General features: G+C 32.6%; 1 protein-coding gene across 1 annotated transcript in view; it reads right to left on the bottom strand.

The window, feature by feature from the left end:
• Positions 1-20111, bottom strand: part of Pclo (piccolo presynaptic cytomatrix protein) — a 423596-nt gene that overhangs the window by 43611 nt on the left and 359874 nt on the right. The window contains exon 22 of the mRNA XM_047560916.1: positions 16176-16249. Within this exon, the coding sequence (XP_047416872.1) occupies positions 16176-16249 (74 nt within the window). The remainder of the gene's footprint in view (positions 1-16175; positions 16250-20111) is intronic.

Below are 20111 nucleotides of genomic sequence, written 5' to 3'. Positions count from 1 at the left end.
GCTATAAAAATTTCAATCTGACATCACAAAAAAACACATTCTGAAAACAGATTATATTCAGAGCTCCAAAACACCCGTAAGTCAATGTATAATAACAGCTCATATTAATTTTACTCAGAAAGCCTCACTGGTAATGATTTTAAAAAGTAAACTGCAAATTGGCTGAGAAATATCACATCAGTTGCAAAATCAAAGCAAACTGAACAAATTGACCTCGATGTTGACCCAGCCAATTCATCATTCATTAAAAGGAAATGAACTCAAACTATCAGACTATCAAGAGTGGTAAACACTTGAAGAAAAGCTATTTGTCTCGAAAATAAGTTGTTGAAAAATGGTTCCTGTTCTTTGGCCTCTTGTAACAACTGAAATCATTTTAAATTACCTTTACCACTGATTAAAACAGTTAGAAGTCAAACAACCTGGCCCTGCCCAGCTCAACACAGAACCACGCAACTTGAAATGGACTCAAACACTCTTGAGGGCTAGCAGACCATTACAGATGGAAAACATTCAATCAAGATACCTGATTCTCAGATTTAATGAAACCCTAATCAAGGAAAGAAATGTTAAAAAGGCAAAATAATAACTCAGTTGACTGTCTTACTTTAGGAAATAAAGTATTTTGATGAATTCCATTTCTTCTGGCTCAAAGAAATTCCCTAATTCTCCCGGAGAACTCTGTAAAATTTATATATCAACATAAGTCTTTCTAAATAATAGAATTGTAAGGTTTGCCTTGTGGTAGCATTTTGGATTTCTGATCTTTTTGGATAATACCATACAATGAATTCCCTCACAGTCTTCAGGATATAATCTAGAAATTTTTATTTGAAAAATCATATATCCTGCCAGGCATGGTGGTACACACCTGTAATCCCAGGGGCTCCAGAGACTAAGGTAGGAGGAGAGCAAGTTCAAAGCCAGCCTCAGCAGTTTAGCAAGTGTTTTAGTCAGATTTTTTGCTGCTGTGACTAAAGGATCTGAACAGAGCAATTGTAGAGGAGAAAAAGGTGATTTGGAGGCATATGGTTTCAGAGGTCTCCATCCATGGACAGCCAGCTCCATTCCTTGGGGCTCAGGTGAGGCAGAACATCATGGTGGAAGAGTGTGGTGGAGGGAAGCATCTCACATGATGAGCAGGAAGCAGAGACAGAGATCTGCCCTTTCCAGATACCAATATATACCCTGAAGCCACGCCCCCAATTCCCACCTCCTCCAGCCACACCCTACCACTTCACTTCAGTTACCACTCAGTTGATCCCTATCAGGGGATTGACTCACTGGGTTAAGACTCTCACAACTGAATCATTTGTTCTCTGAACCTTCTTGCACTGCCTCACACTGTCTCACACTTGAGCTTCTGGGGGACACCTCACATCCAAACCCTAACAGTGAAACTCTAAGCACCTTAGTGGAACCCTGTCTCAAAAAAAAAAAAAAAAAAAAAAAAAAGAACTTATTTGCCAAAGATTCTTGTCCTTCACTCTGAGAGTTCCGCACACGCACCCTCAGTACATGGAAGGACTGGATTCATCAAGCCTTCCATACATGGAACAACAGATCAACATCACCATACATAAACACAAAGCGTAAACTGTAAGCATCCTACCTACTTTAAACTCCAGTTTATGCTTTTAATTCATCTTTAAAACGTACTTTGAAGTGCATAACCAATTTCTTTCTTAAAAATTTTCGGAAGCATAGGTTAGCATTTCATCCTTTGCCCATAGTTCCTCTTATTTTCATGTTTCACCTTGACCTTTGTTGTTAACACTTTTTCTGTGTAAATCATACTTGCATTTAATTGTTCGCCATTTACACAATGACCATTACTGCATCATTTCAGTTGTCTGTTACTAGTAACCAAAGCTGTTCTGTTTGCATTTTGATTCTAAATCATTTTTAGAACAAGGCACCCTCATTTCTTTTCCTAGACTGTTTGTCCTCATTTCTTCTACTGCTGCAGTTACATGCATTCCAGTCCTTACTCTTTCACATTTGGAATATGGAAGTGTCTCCTAATAGGTCCCTTGATTCAAGTATGAGCCCCTGTAATTCATCCTCCACAGCTACAGATCTGTGTAATTGTCCCTCTTGAAATTCATCTGTATCTTCCAATTGCCTATGTACCATGTGGAGTCTAAATTTCTCTTGTTGGCATCTTGTATTTAATAAATTATCTGAACTGCAATTCCCTTTCAACTTGCATCTCCTTCTACTCCCTCCAGCTCAGAACTATGATACAAACAGGCATGACTGCAGTTCATGCATGTCACATATTCTCTCATGGTGCAAGGACTTCATTTCCAGCATTCCCCCAGCTAAACTGCACATACTCTGATTTCCAGAACTATCTAAGAAAGTATTCTTCTTCCAGGATTTCTTTCCTATTCAACATATATTCAGCTCTACCAGAACTCTTATCCCAATTGTTCATGAACATGACTGTCTCCTTGTGCTGGTTCTTTCTGTTAGAGACTCAGCATTCATTATCTTCTATTGATCCAGCTACGCTTTGTGAAAAAGGAGGCACAATCAATAAAGATGCAGTTACTATACTTTTTAAATAAATTACGTAGTTTTAACTGAAGCAATATCATTTCTCTGGGTCCAGTTTTAGGGAGGTAAACTCCTTAAAAGCTGTAAACCAATACACAGGGTTAACATCACTTGTCAAGATGTTTGCATTTGGCAGGCATAGGCCAAGCACCTTCTGCTTTAAAATTCTCTTACAATATTCTCTCAAGATATTCACTTTAATTTGAAAAATATGTTATCAGGTTTGGTTTGGCTGTTAGTTTATTTGTGTCTTGATTTATAGATTCAATTTTGATTCAAAAATATTTATCAAATGGGTATTTTGCACATGTCTCAATGCTAGACACTGGGAATCATAAATATTATAATACCTATTATGAAGGATTGTCAGTAGAAATAGGGCCAGCAATTTTTAAAAGATTCTAGCTGTGCTTGTCAAATAAATGTCAGTTGTACTGTTATTGTTATTAAGGGCTACATTTTTTTAAAAAAAGATGAATCATCAAATAGAATGAATATATATGTATAATATGCATATACATATATATATATTCATATATACATATATATATTATTCAGTTGCAACAATGTCATCATAAAGTGTAGGGTAAAGCACTGCTACTGCTACTTAGTATTCTGTAATACCAATGAGGGTTGTCTGGGCTCCAGAATGCAATGTAAATTGCAGAAATCACACTGATATGCTATTTCCTCGATAAGTAAGCATCTGTTTCAGATGATAACGGTTTAAAATTGCATCTGCTTAGTAGAGGAAAATTCTCAAATGCAAAAGATGATTAGAGACCAATTCTTCTTAAAATGAATGTTTAAAAACCAAATGTCCCCTCCCCCCAGTTTTTAAGGTCACAAAGCAAATAATAGAATGTATTGACTATTTTAGGCAGTGTGCACTTTCCTCAGAGTATACTGTCTCCTGTCCATGTGACTTTCTTATCTGTGAAGTTGGTTCCTTAAGGGAATGTGATAATTGGTTAGTCAAAGGCTTCTTTAGTGAAATGTTGGTTGTTTCTTTTTTCAGTTCTACTTCTTCACTAAGACATAAAATGTTTTGCTTTAGAAAAGTAGGTAAATTCCAAAACTTGCTGAATAATATAAATAAGAATGTATTTTACAGAAAGTAATAATCTAAATAGTAGAAAATTAAATCATCTTCAATTAATTTAAGCATTTTCCAAAGTTCTGAAATTTTTTCTTGCTGAACATTTATGAATTTCATTTTGAACTTTCAAGTGGAATGAAAAAAATCAGAATAACATCAGCATTTTCCCCAGAGATTTTATATTTTCCTGTTGTCAAAGTCAGATTTCTTAAAGAGAAAAAAAAAAAAAAAAAAACCTCTTATTTATACAACATTGGTGCCCACAAAAATTCTTTTGTGAGTCTGTTAAAGACAGTATTTAGCTGCAATAGCTATTATAAAAGAATTCTAGGACAATGGACATTGACATCATTCAGGAGAAGAGTAGGAAGTTATTTATTTACTGCAAAATTACAAAACAGTTCTTTGATCTACCACTGAGCTACATTCCAGCCCTTTCGTTTTTTTAGTTTGTTTGTTTGTTTATTTTTGTTTTTGTGATACAGGTTCTTGTTAAATTGCCCAGGCTGGCCTCAGCTTCTGGAGTAACTGGGATTAGAAACATGTACCACCACGCCCCTCCATTTTCTCTTCCTGTTATTCATTAACATGGTTTGATTACTTTTACTCATTTTTTACTTCCTCATAGTCAAAATGTCAAATACTTTTATGCTTTATGATATCATTTAAAAATATCAAACCTCATATCTCAACATTTCATTTTGCCTAACCCTTAGAATTGCCAAGAAAAATCTACTTCAACCTTTAAGTTTGTTTGTTTGGTTGGTTCTTTACATTCATGTTTCTCAAAACATGAATAAATTTTCTTTTGCTCTCATAATGTATTGATTTTTCTTTTTTTGGTAGATGAAGACTTCTTGCCTTTCTTTTGATTTTCCTTATCCTTGTGATATAATCTTAATTAAAACAATATTTGGCATATACATTAACTTGTCTAACTTTTATCACTTATCATTATTGAGACAACTGGCAATCACATGAAATTCTTGACTTAATTTTGTTGTTTCTTCAAAATATTACTTTGCTTTACAATTTTCTGCGTACCCATCTCTAATCATTCCCAACATTTCCATGAGTACTAAAACCCCTCTCAGTTCATTGTTTGGTCAAACACATGATTACTTCTACCAGTTTCTCTTCTTTCCCACCTGAAAAATATCATTCATTACCCTTTCACAGTTGAGAACTCCCCATTTATCTATACAATGTGAATGATATAGTGTTCTCAGAGTTTTTATTAAAACTAACAATATGGGGGCTGGGGAGATAGCTCAGTCGGTAGAGTGCTTACCTTGCAAGCACAAAGCCCTGGGTTCGATCCCCAGCACCGCAAAAAAAAAAAAAAAAAAAACTAACAATATGGTCAAAGTTAACAGGTGGATTCCCATAGATTTTGCTTTTCTCTCCAGTGCCTTGTAGAGATTACATCTCTTAGTGTGCCCCCCCACCCCAGCTTTCTCTGTGTATAATTGTGGTGGAGAAGTCAACAAGAAGGAAGATTTACATTCTATGTCATCACTAGTCTTAATCCCTCCTGGCTTCAATCTTAAAGGACCACCACTTGTGTCCTTCAAGGGAGCACCTGGGTTTTCTCCTGTGTGTGTTTGTGGGTGATTATTCTCTATTATAGTAGAGTGCATCCTTTAGTAGCTTTCTGAGATAGAAAGTAAGATTTTAGCCTTCCCTTAAATGATTTCCCAAACCTTTACACTTGATCCGTGGTAAATGAGTACAAGTTTAGTTTGTAAACCTTTTCATCTGAAACTTCAAAGACATTTCCAGATAGGCCCTTTTATTAAGCTTCTATTACTATTGTTGAGAAACTGTTTGTACCCATATCTTGGTTTCTTTGTACATAATGTATATAATTAGTTAAATATCCCTAGAAACATTTGGGATCTTCTTTATATCTCTTGTTTTCTTATACTTATATTTCTTATTAAATATTATAATAATTAATTTCAATTAATTATTATAATATTATATAGTATAAGTCTCTTAATTCATTATCTTTCCAATTTGGAAGTTTGTTTACTTCAATATGTACTATTTTTGAATAATATTTCTCCTTATTTCTCTCCTTTCTATGGAATTACTACTAGTAACTTCATGAGTTATTAATCACTTAATTTTTTTTGTTTGTTTTAACAATTACAAGTTTTTTTTTGCTAATTTCTCTTAGGCAAAGACCATTTTCATTGAAAAGACAGTTCATAGCCTTTGGCAGGTTTTATTTCTTTCTTGATTATTCTTTTTTGAGCAAAATGTGGGAGCCATTTACTTAGAATAGTAATAATTTAGCAATTAAATATGTTGCAATTTTAAATTTATTTATTATTTACTTATTGTCTTTTGTTTTCTTTTACTATATAATTCATTGTCTTTTTGTAAAAAAAAAAAAAAGTTTACCATCTCTATCTTGGTGTGTGGATTCCATATCTCCACTAAGGTTAAACATATGTTCTCCTAAATTTCACTCAAACATCTTTATAATTTTATTTTTAAACTTTAACTTTTTAACTTACCTTATATTTATTTGGTTCACGGTATAATCTGGGAGTATAATTTTTTTCTTACATGATAAAATTATGGCAAACTATTTGCTGATAAATCATCTTTTTCTACTGAATGAAATGTCTGTTTCATTGGACTTTATAAAAATTACTTACTTTAGAGCAACATATGGACTGTCTATATTATTCCACCTATCTATTTGTCCAGTTTATTATTGAGCAAAACAATTTTGTGAAAATCTTTAATATATGATATAACAAGATTTAATTTTTTTGTTTGATAGATACATAGTGACTGTAATGTATTGATATTAGTTGATCATCCTTAATCATCAACAGTGTTGGATGTTTTTCTCCCTGAACCATTAGAAACAGTTTATAAATTTACAACAGTTTTTCACAAAATAATACTATAATTATCAGTATTGAAAATGTTGATAGGTACAATGGCAGGTTGGGTGATATTAGATGATCTATAGATTTTAACCCAGATTGCTTAACAAGTTGCCAATTATTTCTGGGTAAAATGGTTTCATTGCTCTGGGTTCCTTTAAAATGTAAATCATAATTCCAATTATTTCACATCTATATCTCCTACTGTTTAGAGACAAACTGTCCTAGTAATGTAAAAACATTTACAACAAAATAAACGCCACATGTCTTTGGTATTTATATATCTTTTGTTAATTGTCTACATCTATACAAGAGCATTCTTGGCTAATATTCATTCAGTGTCCTACACTTTGCTATGTTTTTTTGTTTGTTGCAGTGTAAAAATTATACTCCAAGATTATACCATGTACTCAATAAATTTAAGGTGGGTTAAGGAGTGCTCAGAGTCTTGCATATACCAGGTGAATGTTCTGCCACTGAGATCCAGCCCCAGCACTTTGCTATCTGGTGTTCTTTTCTTGATTCAAAAGCCTCTCTCAAGAAAATGAGAACATCAACTCCCAATGCATCTATTTGATGACGTTCTGAGCAAAGAAGACATTTTTTGAAAAATATTGAGAACGACCACTTCATACATTAATCTCTGAAAGTCTAAAGTACTATGGGCCTTAAATGAAGCAATTGCCAATTCTTTGGTGCATGTAACACTAAGAAATATTCAAGGTAAGTTCAAGAAGTTTAATTCATTTACCTTTTTAGAGGTCGGTCAATACCCTACAGAGGTGGATCTGGCTCAGTCAAGACTTGAAACATCTTATATTTCAATCATAGACTATTTTTCAGTTGATGACTTCAACTTTAAATTCACAGTGAGGGAATTCAGGACTAGAAATCAATGACACTGAATTTCAAACTCAAGCAATTTAAGAAAGTCTGATAAATTCTAGGGAAACCATTAAATACACAGAGGATGCATTTCTATATAGTGAATCACATAAGGAGTATTTTGGGAAGAAGAGCAGTCTGAAATACTGTAATAAGTATATGTAAGAACTTTTCAAAACAAACTGACAAATATAGGACTCCTTAAAAATGCCTTTTCTTGGTTTAATGTCAAAAGGCAGAAAAAGAAAGCATCTTATAAAATAATTGTTTCAAGGACCTGGGAAGTCCTTTATATAACATGGGAGATGATTGGGAGAATGACAACTAACATTTATTAATTATGAGCCTGTCAGAGTATCAAATAAACACCTTCCACTTGTTATTTTCATTAATCCTTACAATACACTATGGTAGGTACTATTGTTATACATGGCAGTAGAGCCATTTTGATATAATTGTAGTGCTACCACTCTGGAAAATTGTAGTGCTACCACTCTGGAAAGCAGTATGGAGGTTCCTCAAAAAACTAGGAATGGAACCACCATTTGACCCAGTTATCCTACTCCTTTGTAAATATCCAAAGGACTTAAAATCAGCATACCACAGTGACACAACCACATTAATGTTTACAGCAGCATGATTCATAAAATCTAAGCTATGGACTCAACCTAGGTGCCTTTCAACAGATGAATGGATAAAGAAATTGCAGTATATATACACAATGGAGTACTACTCAGCCATAAACAAAAATGACTTTGACATTTGCCAGTAAATGGATGGATGTGGAGACTATCATGCTAAGTGAAATAAACCAATTTCAAAAAAACAAAGGTTAAATATTTTCTCTGATGGTAGGTACTATTCTTATTTTTTGCTTCTACAGTTTAGGAACCAAAGAACTAGAAAATTTGAGTAACTAACTAATATTTTGCATATAAAAATTGGCATCTGTAAGTCATGTTTGAAACAATCATCATTTTCTTCTTCAAGCCTTACTGGAAAGTTTGCATCTATCGTCATAGCCTTTGCATTTGAACTTGTGCTTATTCTAAGTAAAATAGCATTTCAAGCAGTCTCTAATTTTTATATGGAATTGATACTTTCTTCATACACCTGGCCTAGAATTTCTCTTAAAATGAGTCTAAGAAAATTTTGTAATTGCTTATTGGTATCTTCCCCTTTTTAATCTCCTCTCCAGTGTGTCAAATATCATACTATAATACCAATGCTTGAGTATATTTTGCTTTGTTTTAGGAGATTAATAATTCTGGAAAAAGCAAAAACTAATCTATACATTTAGTGTGTGTGTGTTTCCCAATTCTAAAAGGTTTGTTTGGAAACACACACACACACACACACACACACACACACACGTACTCACAAATACACTTATATAAATTCTCTTTGCCATCCATCCTATGTTGCTGCTACATTACCTGACTTGCTACCACCTTTCTATCTCATAATGTAAAGGTCTGACATGCAAATAAATCTCAATAACTGCATTAGAAAGTAACATATATCAATCAGTTAAAAATTAGAGAAATTTATCACAATGAAAGCACAAGCAAATAGCATTCTTTAGAATAAAAATAACTAGAATGTTTTAAGTGTAAAGTGAAAAAAATGAAAACAATTTTACTAAGAAACAAAAAATCTATTAAGTATAGACAGGCATATATGCTCATGGATAGGAAATATTACATGTGGAGATGTCAATTCGCTAAAAATTATAAGTTGTAATATAATTTAAACAGATCTTTGTGTAGATTTTTCTTTTCAACAGAGTTTTAAAAACACTTTAAAATGCTTTTAAAATAAGCAGGTGAAAACAGTCCAATTTAGAAAAATGGAACTTAAAATTGGGATAGTTGAATATGGCACTGAAAAATTCAAGGAGACACATCAAGGATATTATCCATAAAACTTAGACTAAAACCTAATTGATAATTTTCACTGATCAATGTGATATTTCATATTAGTGAGAAATGAAAGTTTATACAACAAACGTTTCCAGGAAAATTGGTTGACTATTGACCCAGGGCCTTATGCATGCTGCATAAATGTTCTTAGTACCTCAATTTATAATGAGATGGGGTCTTCCTAAGTTGCCTGGGCTGGCCTTGAAGTTGTGACCTTCTGTTTTCTCCTCCTAAGTAGTTGGAATTACAGGTGTGACATTGGTTTAAAGAATTAAATATTGCCTTTTACATCATAAAAGAGTTGAAAGAAAACAGAAGTAATTACGTACCTAAATTGGACATAGGTACAACATAAGCAAATAAATAAATAATAAACAAAATAATTTGTACATTTGACCTTAAAATTTTAGCATTTAAGTTCATGAGTGAAAGTTGGGGATTTAAAAAAATCATTTTAAAGCACTAGATTCAACCTTTGTTCACATGTTATCTTACTGATTCTAATGGACTGAACAGCCACCCTTTGTACTTTCCACTCTTTTCAGTAACCTCAATAACTTCAAATGCCATGCATAAAGCCTGGTGAGGCAGTGTTGTATGCTGATTAAGAGCACAGGCTTCAGCATCAGACACAACTAGGTTTGTCTTGACTTTGTGCCGAAGGCCTTAAAATCTTCTGCCCCACATTTCCCTGTGTGCTAGTTGCAAGAAAATAAAGCTTATTACATGTTATTACTGTGATTTGTCTTTTTCCAGTGGATGGGGCTTACAAGAGATAATGCTCCTTCCCAATTCTAGTTTATGTTAGATGTTCCACAAATGTTACTATATCATAACTGAAATCTAGATTCAAATTGAGACTTATATCCTGAACTCTAGCTCCATAGTCTCTCTATGTATTATGCACTTTTTCTCTGCTTGAATCTCCCATGCATATACTTCAAATACAAAACTCTCTAAAAGTCTTAAAGAAAGAGGAGTACCCTGTTTGGGGATAGAAATGCTCAACATTGTAAATGTTGATACTTTAAAATTCCTCATTAAGGTTTAATTATTCTTACATTAATCAATCTTGGTGCTCACAAAGCATCGAACTCCCATGTCTAATTTAATGTTGTAGAAATTTCCAGTTGCTCTGCTCTCTCTTTGCTCCCTTTGCTCTAATTTCACTTAATTACATTCCTCCTTGACACCCTGATTCCATTTTTTCTATCATCATATTATTCCTTCAGCCTGGAATTTCCCTCTCCCCTTAACACATGTTAGAGTAGACCTCATTCGTCTGTCAAAGCAGTCACCACTTGTAACCTCTTTCACAAATTTCCTCCCCCACCCCCAACTCTTTTTTTTTTATTTAGCTTTTAATTTTTTACAGACTTCATTTGGATTCATTGCACACAAATGGGGTACATCATTTCGTTTCTATGGTTGTACACAATACAGATTCATACCATTCGTGTAATCATACATGTACATAGGGTAACGATGTCTGTCTCATTCCACCATTTTTCATACACCCCTTGACTCTCAACAGATGTAGCAATGTTTTCCAAAGCTGAGATCTCCTGGCACATAATTTGTTCTTTTGGCTATGAATTTTTGTCATAATTCTTTCTATCATGGTTATTAAAGCCCTTCCTCAGGACAATTGCTAAAGTATTTAGCAATAGATGTGATATAGTTACCAATCACTCCAAATAGCCACAGGCTGTACACACCTGGGTGAGCAAATGTGCTTACTGGCTAATTGTGAGGTGGCCCCATCTACATAGACCATATGCTCCCTCAGATCAGCTTCCAGATTCACTTGTTCTCCACAGTATCCAGATTTTTCACACAGTGTCTTATGCACAATATACATGTTAATATTTAGCCCTAATTGGAAATATAAGAAAGTAGCATATGTATTGGGAGAAACAAGGCAGTTAGGCATATTTGTGGAGCAAATTATTAGGTGCTCCAATAACAGCTTTTATTATGTTCTGATTTAAGGTCTTCTATAGTGGTTTTAAATTTTTCTCTTCGAAGACTACTTTTTAAACAACCCAACAGAACAAGAGAAAAAAGAAGATTAAATGAATATTTACATAAAGCATTTGGATATTGTAATTTGCAAACTCCTTAAGACATACAATTATTTAATCCAGTTCTTATTTAACAGAGAAAATACTTTGAGAAAATAATTTTTCAGAAGTCTTTTTGCATTTATCTTGAATAAGACAGAAGCCTTGTTCAAGATATTTAAGTCTTGTGAATCTTAGATTTCTGTTTAATGCAGGTAGTCATTTCTGACCCACACTTGTGTCATGGACTTTGCAAAGTGTGTTCATTTACCTAAAACAGGTTCAGTTAGAACTATACATAAAATATACATCTATATAAAATAGGTATTGAAATACTTGGTAAAATGATATTGTTGTCATTACAGATTCCTGTAACATCTACATAAATTGTTATGCTTTAAAAATTTGTTTCAGTGAGATATTGAACCAAATTTCTGTCCTAATCTCCTCTTAGGTAGATATTAATGGTGGTGTGTGCTTACGCAATTATCTGACATTTGAGAATACAGCTTTGTATATTTCTGTGATAGTAGAGGTTTATTTGTTTTGGCCCATCGAGAATACAAACTGAATTTCCATTCTCACTGAAACTAAATTCAAGTCAAGAAAATTAAATCTCATTGAAAGTTGGGATTATAATGCTTGTAAAAGTTTCAAACACCTAGTTTAGGAGAATAATTTTATCAAAGTAGTTACTACATGGATGCCTGCTGGCAAAGAATAACCCTATTAAATACATCTAACTAACAAAAAATGCAGAGAAGGGCTAGATGGCATATCTTAAGGGTATAATTAGAAATCTTAATGTAAATTGGGGAAAAACTCATCTTTACAATTGGAAAGGCTAATTGGTTTGATCTAAATCTTTAAGAGAAGTAGTTTTGTGTATCATTTTCAATAAGTGCATGGTATTTTATCAATCCTGAATATTATTACTTCTTTGGATGGGATCCAAAGTCCCCATCTCACATCATCTATTACAACTTAAAGGGTGTTAACCATGTGCAAAACACCATAATTATTTGCACTTTATATTATTCACTTATTTAAGTCATGGAAATTCAAGCAATCATTAGCAGAGATGATCCCCAAAACTATTATCATTTTCTACTACAACTAATTCGAAACTTAATAGATCTCACATTCTGACCCACTCAATTAATCTCATGATGAGATTAAAATTTATGAATCCCTGCTATGAGGAAGACAAAACATTATTAGAGAAAATAACTAAGTGAGATATTAGGGCTTTTTTTAATATCAGAAGACAGCACAAATAGACTTATTTAATAAGTGAACAAGGGCATAGCTATCCAATATCAAAAAAACTCAATATCATTTGCACCAGAAAATTTCAACCCCATGAACATTACTTTTGCATTCTGTACATTGTAGTTCCCAAACAGAAATAAAAAATCTTATGAGAAGAAACTGTTTAAAGGTGATTACCTAAAATCCATAACATATTTTGATATAAGCATATGGTACATTCCATGTTACACATTAACGAACGTTGTCCTAGAACGAGTCTTTGTAGATCAATTTCTCTTAGAGGACCAAAGTGTTCACAAAACAAAGTGCTTAGATGAATAATATGAAATACTCAAGATGAAGTGGAACATTGCAAGCATCTTTAATTTTCAGAAAACTGTCTTATTTATAAAGAGACACTATTTTTTCTGGTCTCCAGGTCAAGAATTAAAAGGAGTAAAAATGCAATTAGGTAATTCAATATTTGGTCTAAAACCAAATTACATTGATTCCTTTTTGCTTCTTTGTTTTCCTATTAAATTATTTATTTATGTTGACTGACAACAAAAGGAAGTGAAGGTAATTCTCTGGGACATGAAAACAAACAAAATAAAAGATATATATATACCTGAAGTACAACACAAAGTTGATTCCATATTTCTACATGGACACAGATCAAAATCTTGCACTTTAATTTGATGTCTTCTCCTATCAACTCAGAACAAATATGTTAAATAACTTTCTCCTTACTCTGTCAATATATTCTTCCTAGTTTAAGGTTGTTTCTAAAGGTTTAATATTTATTGCATACTATTAACTATCTTTTATATATCTCTTATAGCCCAGTTTCACATAGACATTTAAATTAGAAATTTAATTATTGTCTAATATCGGGTATAACTAAGTCAAAAACAAGTTGTCCAGAATATTGCTACCAAAAGGGCTCATGACTGTAAATGACTCACATTATATTACATATTCCATGTTGCTCCCATCTTCAACCCCCACCCCTCTGCTCAATAACTAATCTGAGATCAATTGTTGGTCAAGGTCAGTTCACTAAATATAAATATATTGACTCATAAGTTTAAATAAAAACAAAGTAGCCTCTGATTGGCTCCTTCTTGGAAAACAAACATGTTTTGTGGGGGACTGATATGCAAAAAGAAAGCAATACTAGGATTAACAGTATCTATTAATTGACAGCTGCTAACGTTTGTACTAAAATAATTGTATTTATAAATGTTAAGGTTAAAAGAGGGGTAAACCACATAAGGGCTGGGATGTAGCTCATAGAGGGTTTGTTTAGTGTATGGTGGGTTCTGGTTTCAATCCTTCGGACCTTGGGGGAAGTGAGTGTGGGGAGGGGTATTAAAGCTACCCATGAATTTCTTCTTTTTATACCTGAATTCTAGAGTCATGTGAAATCAAAAGTCATGTATTTTATGTATAATCATTCATCCTGGTTATTCATTCACTCAATAATTTTTTGTGTGTGTGGTCCCGGTGATGAAACCCAGGGTCCCACCCATGATGGCTAAGCACTCTACCAACTAAACTATCTCCCCAACCCTCCACAGGCATTTTTAAGCAACTCTATGGATAAGACTTTCTGCCAAGTGCTGCGATATCAGGATGAATAAACATATTTCTGCTTTGAAAGTTGTTCAGTTTTATGGAGGAGAGAAGCATAAATATAGGCAATTTAAATTAAAAAGCAGTAATAAATTATGCAAATTATGGTAAAAATAAGTGCAAATTTTGTAAGCTGTGGAAGAGCATAGACATAAAAGGAAACAAAATAGGGGAAAGGGTGAACCCAGTCCAGGAAATATATAGCTTGATGCATCTCTGGCATTCTCAGGTAAAATACGTGCTTGTCCTATGCATTTATGCTCTCAGATGTATTCTTTGGTCTTTCCCTTGCACCCCTCTTAGAGTAGCTGTCTGTTGCCTGGTTTCCAGTTGGGTTTGATCAGGCACTGGCAGAGATTGTAGAGGAGGAAGGTGGAAACCAGCATATTTCTTCTCAAACTTATTCATCTCAGGATATAATTCTGGTGTTTGCTATGACTCTTCCTTGTCTCTTGTTCCTAGTACCAAGCTTGTCCTGGTTTTAACTCTCATTATCCTTGATCCTACAGGGAGAGTAGCCTCCTTCTGCTGCCTCACTATCCCCACCCTCTTCCTTTTCTCAGGTTCTTCCTGTTAGTATATAATCAGCTGCAGTCATACATTTCTTCTATTTTAAATACTTTCCTGGTTGGAAACAAATGCCTGACAGTCTGAATTCCAGAAAATATGAGCACTAGAATTGGGACTAAACTACACATAAGAGGGTGAATAGTTCATGTGAGAGGTTAGGTGAAAGGATGGGTGGATTGAGGATGGAACTCTGGTGAACATGGCAGGAGGTAGAGGAAGCACAGACTTTGCATGAGTCCAAGAAAGACTGAGTAGAACCAGAAAAATGTGGTATCCTCTTGAGTCCATGGGAAACAAATATCATATAGACCCAGAATTTGTCAGATAAGGTTTCTGAAGACAGAGAAATCACATCACATTCCTGGTAACAGACCAGAATTAAACCTAAGTCTCCTCTTTCCTTTCTAGTGACATTGTGATACCATGCCCATAATCAGTTATTTTAATAGTGTGATATTTTGCTGTATTTTCCTGGGTCAACTCACTTGGTCTGGCCTTGTGTTTTATTTGTATTTTGGTTTCCTTTCATGTAAAGCCAATATGCTATTACTTACTTGCAGGAATTATAAGAATTAAATGACTTAATAGATGACAAGTACTTAGGATAGTGTAAAATATTTAGAATAGTTAAAATTATTGAGAGATTGGTGCAATTAGTGAAGCCTAACAAAGCTCCCAGATTTCATCATGATGTTGTAAAAGAAAAGTTAATCATCGTACATCTCATATTCTTATTATGTGTTTGCTGAAGTTAAAATTTTTATTTTTTGCATTTTGATATGATTTACTATTTTTTTTGAATTTCAAATTGAATTTTAAATTTAACTTTTACTTTAGAAGTTAGTTCAATAATTAATTTCTTTATAAAATGATTTGTATATTATTTGTTTCATTTCAGCTTCATTTATTTAAAATTTCCATGGCTTCAATGAGATTTTATGATTAATTTTCTATTAGCATGATATCTTAATTTTTTTTATTTAAATAAGACTTTTTTCCCTGAGAAAGTCTTCTGAATCTTTGTTGTCACCCTTTACATTCTTCTTTCTCTTTTAAATATTTAAGTTTTTCCCAGTACTTTAGGGAAAAAATTAAATGTAAGTGAATAAATCAGGAAATCATTAAATGAATACAAAGTCATAATTATTTAATGGGTAATGATGATTCACTACCTTGTGTTTTTGCAATTAATACTTAGACATTTAATTCGTGTTAAAAGCAAAGAATTTATAATACACTAAGTAAATTCAACCAAAATTTAACATTGTAAATTTTAACTTACCTTCAGTGTCTGCTAGTCCTACTCCTACTCCTGGCTGTTTTACAGGTTCTTGTCCATTCTGTCCCATCTTCCCTCTTTTTTTAAAAGAAATCAGAATGATATGTTTAGCTATAATCCTCTGAATGAAAATGAGGAGGTTGTGTGTAAAAAAATAAAACAACATTGTGTATTCAAACCTGCAATGAATCATTTGAAAGGCAAATATATGGATATACAATTGGCAAATATAAATGGTTATCATGTTAATTTCAGAATGGAAACTTGTTTATTATTCCAATTCAGTCAAAATGATATCTTGAAATTCAACGAGTTTAAGTTGTAGACTCATTTATCAAAAAATCAAACCATCATTAAATTTTCTAATTTTGCTTTATAATTTTCCCCATTTAAAAAATTCTTCATTTAAATGATACATAAAAGCATAAAATTGCACATATTAATGGGAAACAATGTGATACTTAATGAATGTATACATGTACAACATCTAAACCAGGTCAAACATATCCATCTCTTCAAACATTATCATTGTTTTCCTTGTTAACTCAAGAAGATTTTATAACCTTATACTTTCTTATAATGATTTGTTACAGATTATGTTGTGAGAAGAGAAATACTGAATGAAATAACTTATGGAAATAACATTATAACCTAAATAAATATTTCTTAAAGAAAGATGTATAAATGGCTAAGAGGTATAGGGCAAAATGTTCAACATCACTAATTATCAGAGAAGTGCAAATCAAAGCCCCAATGGGATATCACCTCACTCCAGTAAGAGTGACTTGACAAGTCTTGGCAAGGATATTTTGAAGAGCATACCCTTTCACTGTTGCTGGGTGTAGCCATTACTATTATTCATTAGGGAAAGCAGTATGGAGGTTCCTCAAAAACCAAAAGTAGAAGTACTATACGATTCAGTAATCCTACTACTAGGTATATATCCAAAGGAAATGAAATTAGTACATTGAAAACATAGGCACGCCCATATTTACTGCACAACTACTTACAATAGCCAAGAATTGGCAGTGTCAAGCTCAGTGGCTATCAACTGATGAACAGATAAAGAAAATGTGATATATATACACAATGAAATACTATTCAGTCTTAAAAAGAATGAAATTCTGTCAATTGCAACAACACAGGTAAAATTAAAAATCATTATGCTAAGCAAAATGAGTCAAGCACAGAGACAATTTCTGCATGATCACCTCACTTGTGGAATCTAAAAAATGTTGACCTCATAGAAATTGATAGTAGAATGGTGGTTAACAAAGGTCCAGGAGAGTAGAGGTAAGGAAGAGGATAGGAAAGTTACATTAATGAGTACTGAGTTCCAGTGTGCTGTTGCACAGTAGGGTGACTATAGATAATGATGATGTACTGAGTGTTTCAAAAAGGCTAGAAAAAAAGGATTTTGAATCTTTTTACCACAAAGAAATGAAAAATGAGGAGGTAGATCTGCCTAACCTGGATTTCAAAATTACAGACCATATATATTTGAATCACAATACCATACAAAAATGTGCATTTTTTATGTATCGATTAAAAATAAAAACTGCCTATTTACCTAAAATTGTTTATATATGTATATATAATTTTATTCAGATTATACACATTATATATATATGTATAAATATAATTTTTTTTCCAATTCTTCCTCTGTTTTCTGCTGTGTTGCACAAACTGCCTTTTAAAGTCAGCTTCTGGCTTTGCTCTTTCGTGCTATGTAGAATCTAAGGCAAAGTACTTGGTCAAGAATTTTTTTCTTTTATAATATGATAATAGCCATATTAGCATCCTTTTGATAGAGGTAGTACATGGCAAATATATATGAAGGGTTTAACACAGTGCCTGAGAAATTGTTAAGTGTTCAATAAGTACACCGTATTAGTAGTGAGATATACACATAGTAGCCTTAGATTTCAGCCAAAATCTGTCACTTGTTTTTAGTTTCAGCCTCAAAGTTTGGGAAATCCTGTCAGATAATGAGTTCATGATATTTAAAACTGAGTTTTGTTAGCTGGTAACTTAACAGCTAAAAAACTGTAGGCCACTTCTTATTGCTTCAGTCGAAGGAAAGGCTCCTTGGCATATAAAAAGGTTTTGAGATTGCCTGTATGTGTACTTTGATAAGACATTAAAAAATGAAATGAAATATCTTAAATCCCCCCCCAAAAGATGGTTGAACAAAAAAAATGCCGTGTTATTTTACTTTCAGTAATTTTAACATATCAGGGTTTATTAACAATTCTGATTTTCACAAAAAGTGTTAGGTTTGCTGAAACTTTTGAAAAATGTTAACTATACACGTTTTTTAAAGAACCCAATTATATCTTACTTGAAAAATGCTCTAAAGATCCTCTTATCTTTCTACTTCAGAAAAGATGCTGATATATTTTTGAACATGATAAAAGAGGAACAAATGTAAATTTAGAAATTATTTTATTTTGGTAATCATTACATTGTTTCATTGTGTTAATTCAAGGTTAAAGATTTAAACACAAATTTGTGTTAAGAGATTATATGAAGACCAACTGCATGCAAATTAAATAATTTCTAACACTTATGTGTGCTTGTATATACATATGGTTTGCATCTCAACATATAGTGTTGTTTGAGCAATGCATAAAACTGCAATTCATGTAATTGCTTCATTGAAATTCAGGTAGTTAAGTTAAAAAAAAGTGAACTCTGCTCTCTCTATTACCATTAGGAAGAAAAACTTAATAACCTAGCAGTAATGTTCTCTTTAGCGGTACACTATACAAGTAGAAAGAGCCAAATCATCTCATTACTGAGTCAAATTCAGTTAAAAGTGAGTTTCTTTTTAGTATTACCAATCTAGCAGAGCACAGTATTGAAAAATTACTATTCATATGCTTTGACAAGCTCTAAAAAAACTTATTATAAATTTTAGTAGTTGTAACTAAAATAAAGTTTTGATAATTTTAGATTTTAGTCCTAGATTTCACATTTTTAATGATATCTGGCAACAGTTTTTGTCTCTAATGAAAATAGATTTTAATGTGAGATACTTAGCTAAAGTGCATAGTTACTCCATTTTGAAGACTTAAACAGAAAACTTGAAGCATAGTGAAGCTAAGTGAAGAACAGAAAATGAAACTGTGGGTTGTGTGAAGAACACGATTTTTCTGAATTCTCAATGAACAATCTTCAACTCAGCACATTTTGACCGTATGTTTTATAATTTATATATTTCAACCATCAAATATTTATTGAACATTTATTGAAATAGCCCAAGTAGAATAATTGTGTTAGTCATAACGGGGTACATAAAAGAATTAGCAAATACTATTTCTCATACATACCATATAATGTTTTTAAAAAGTAAATTTTTCTTTGTGATAATATGGTAAAATTCTTCTAAATCAAAGCCTCTCTTTGATTTACAAGAGAAAAAGAAAATGGGGGAAAAATGTCAAACTGGCATATGGTATGTATGTAAAAAATATGTAATCTCATTTCAGACATTCAGATATTGATGGAATAACATCATTCACTCTCTGGAAGTCATAACTTTATCATCAGGGTTAAATTATATATTTTGAAGGGCACAAGTAAATTGGAAAGATATAAAATTATTGTACAAAATCTTTATATGATAGTCACACTTTAGAGAGAAATGTAATGAATTAGCTGAATTTTTTTTTTTCATTCAAACTGGATTATCAGAAGCCAAGGTCTAATGAGATCAAATTCCTTTTAGGAATAACTTCCAATAAAATAGAACTGATTAAGTACAAATAATTCTATTAAATCCATAGGCTTAGTCTCAAAAATAAACATAAAACCCCTTAGGTGGACAGATGATACAATAAAACTTTGTTTAATTCAAGTTGGAAAAAATGTAACTTGAACACTACAAAATAAACATGTTATTCACTGTGATAATCTATTTTCCCTATTATTTTAGTT

This window comes from Sciurus carolinensis, chromosome 8, assembly GCF_902686445.1.
Source record: "Sciurus carolinensis chromosome 8, mSciCar1.2, whole genome shotgun sequence".
NCBI lineage: Eukaryota > Metazoa > Chordata > Mammalia > Rodentia > Sciuridae > Sciurus > Sciurus carolinensis.
This window is presented reverse-complemented; position numbering and strand designations above follow the sequence as displayed.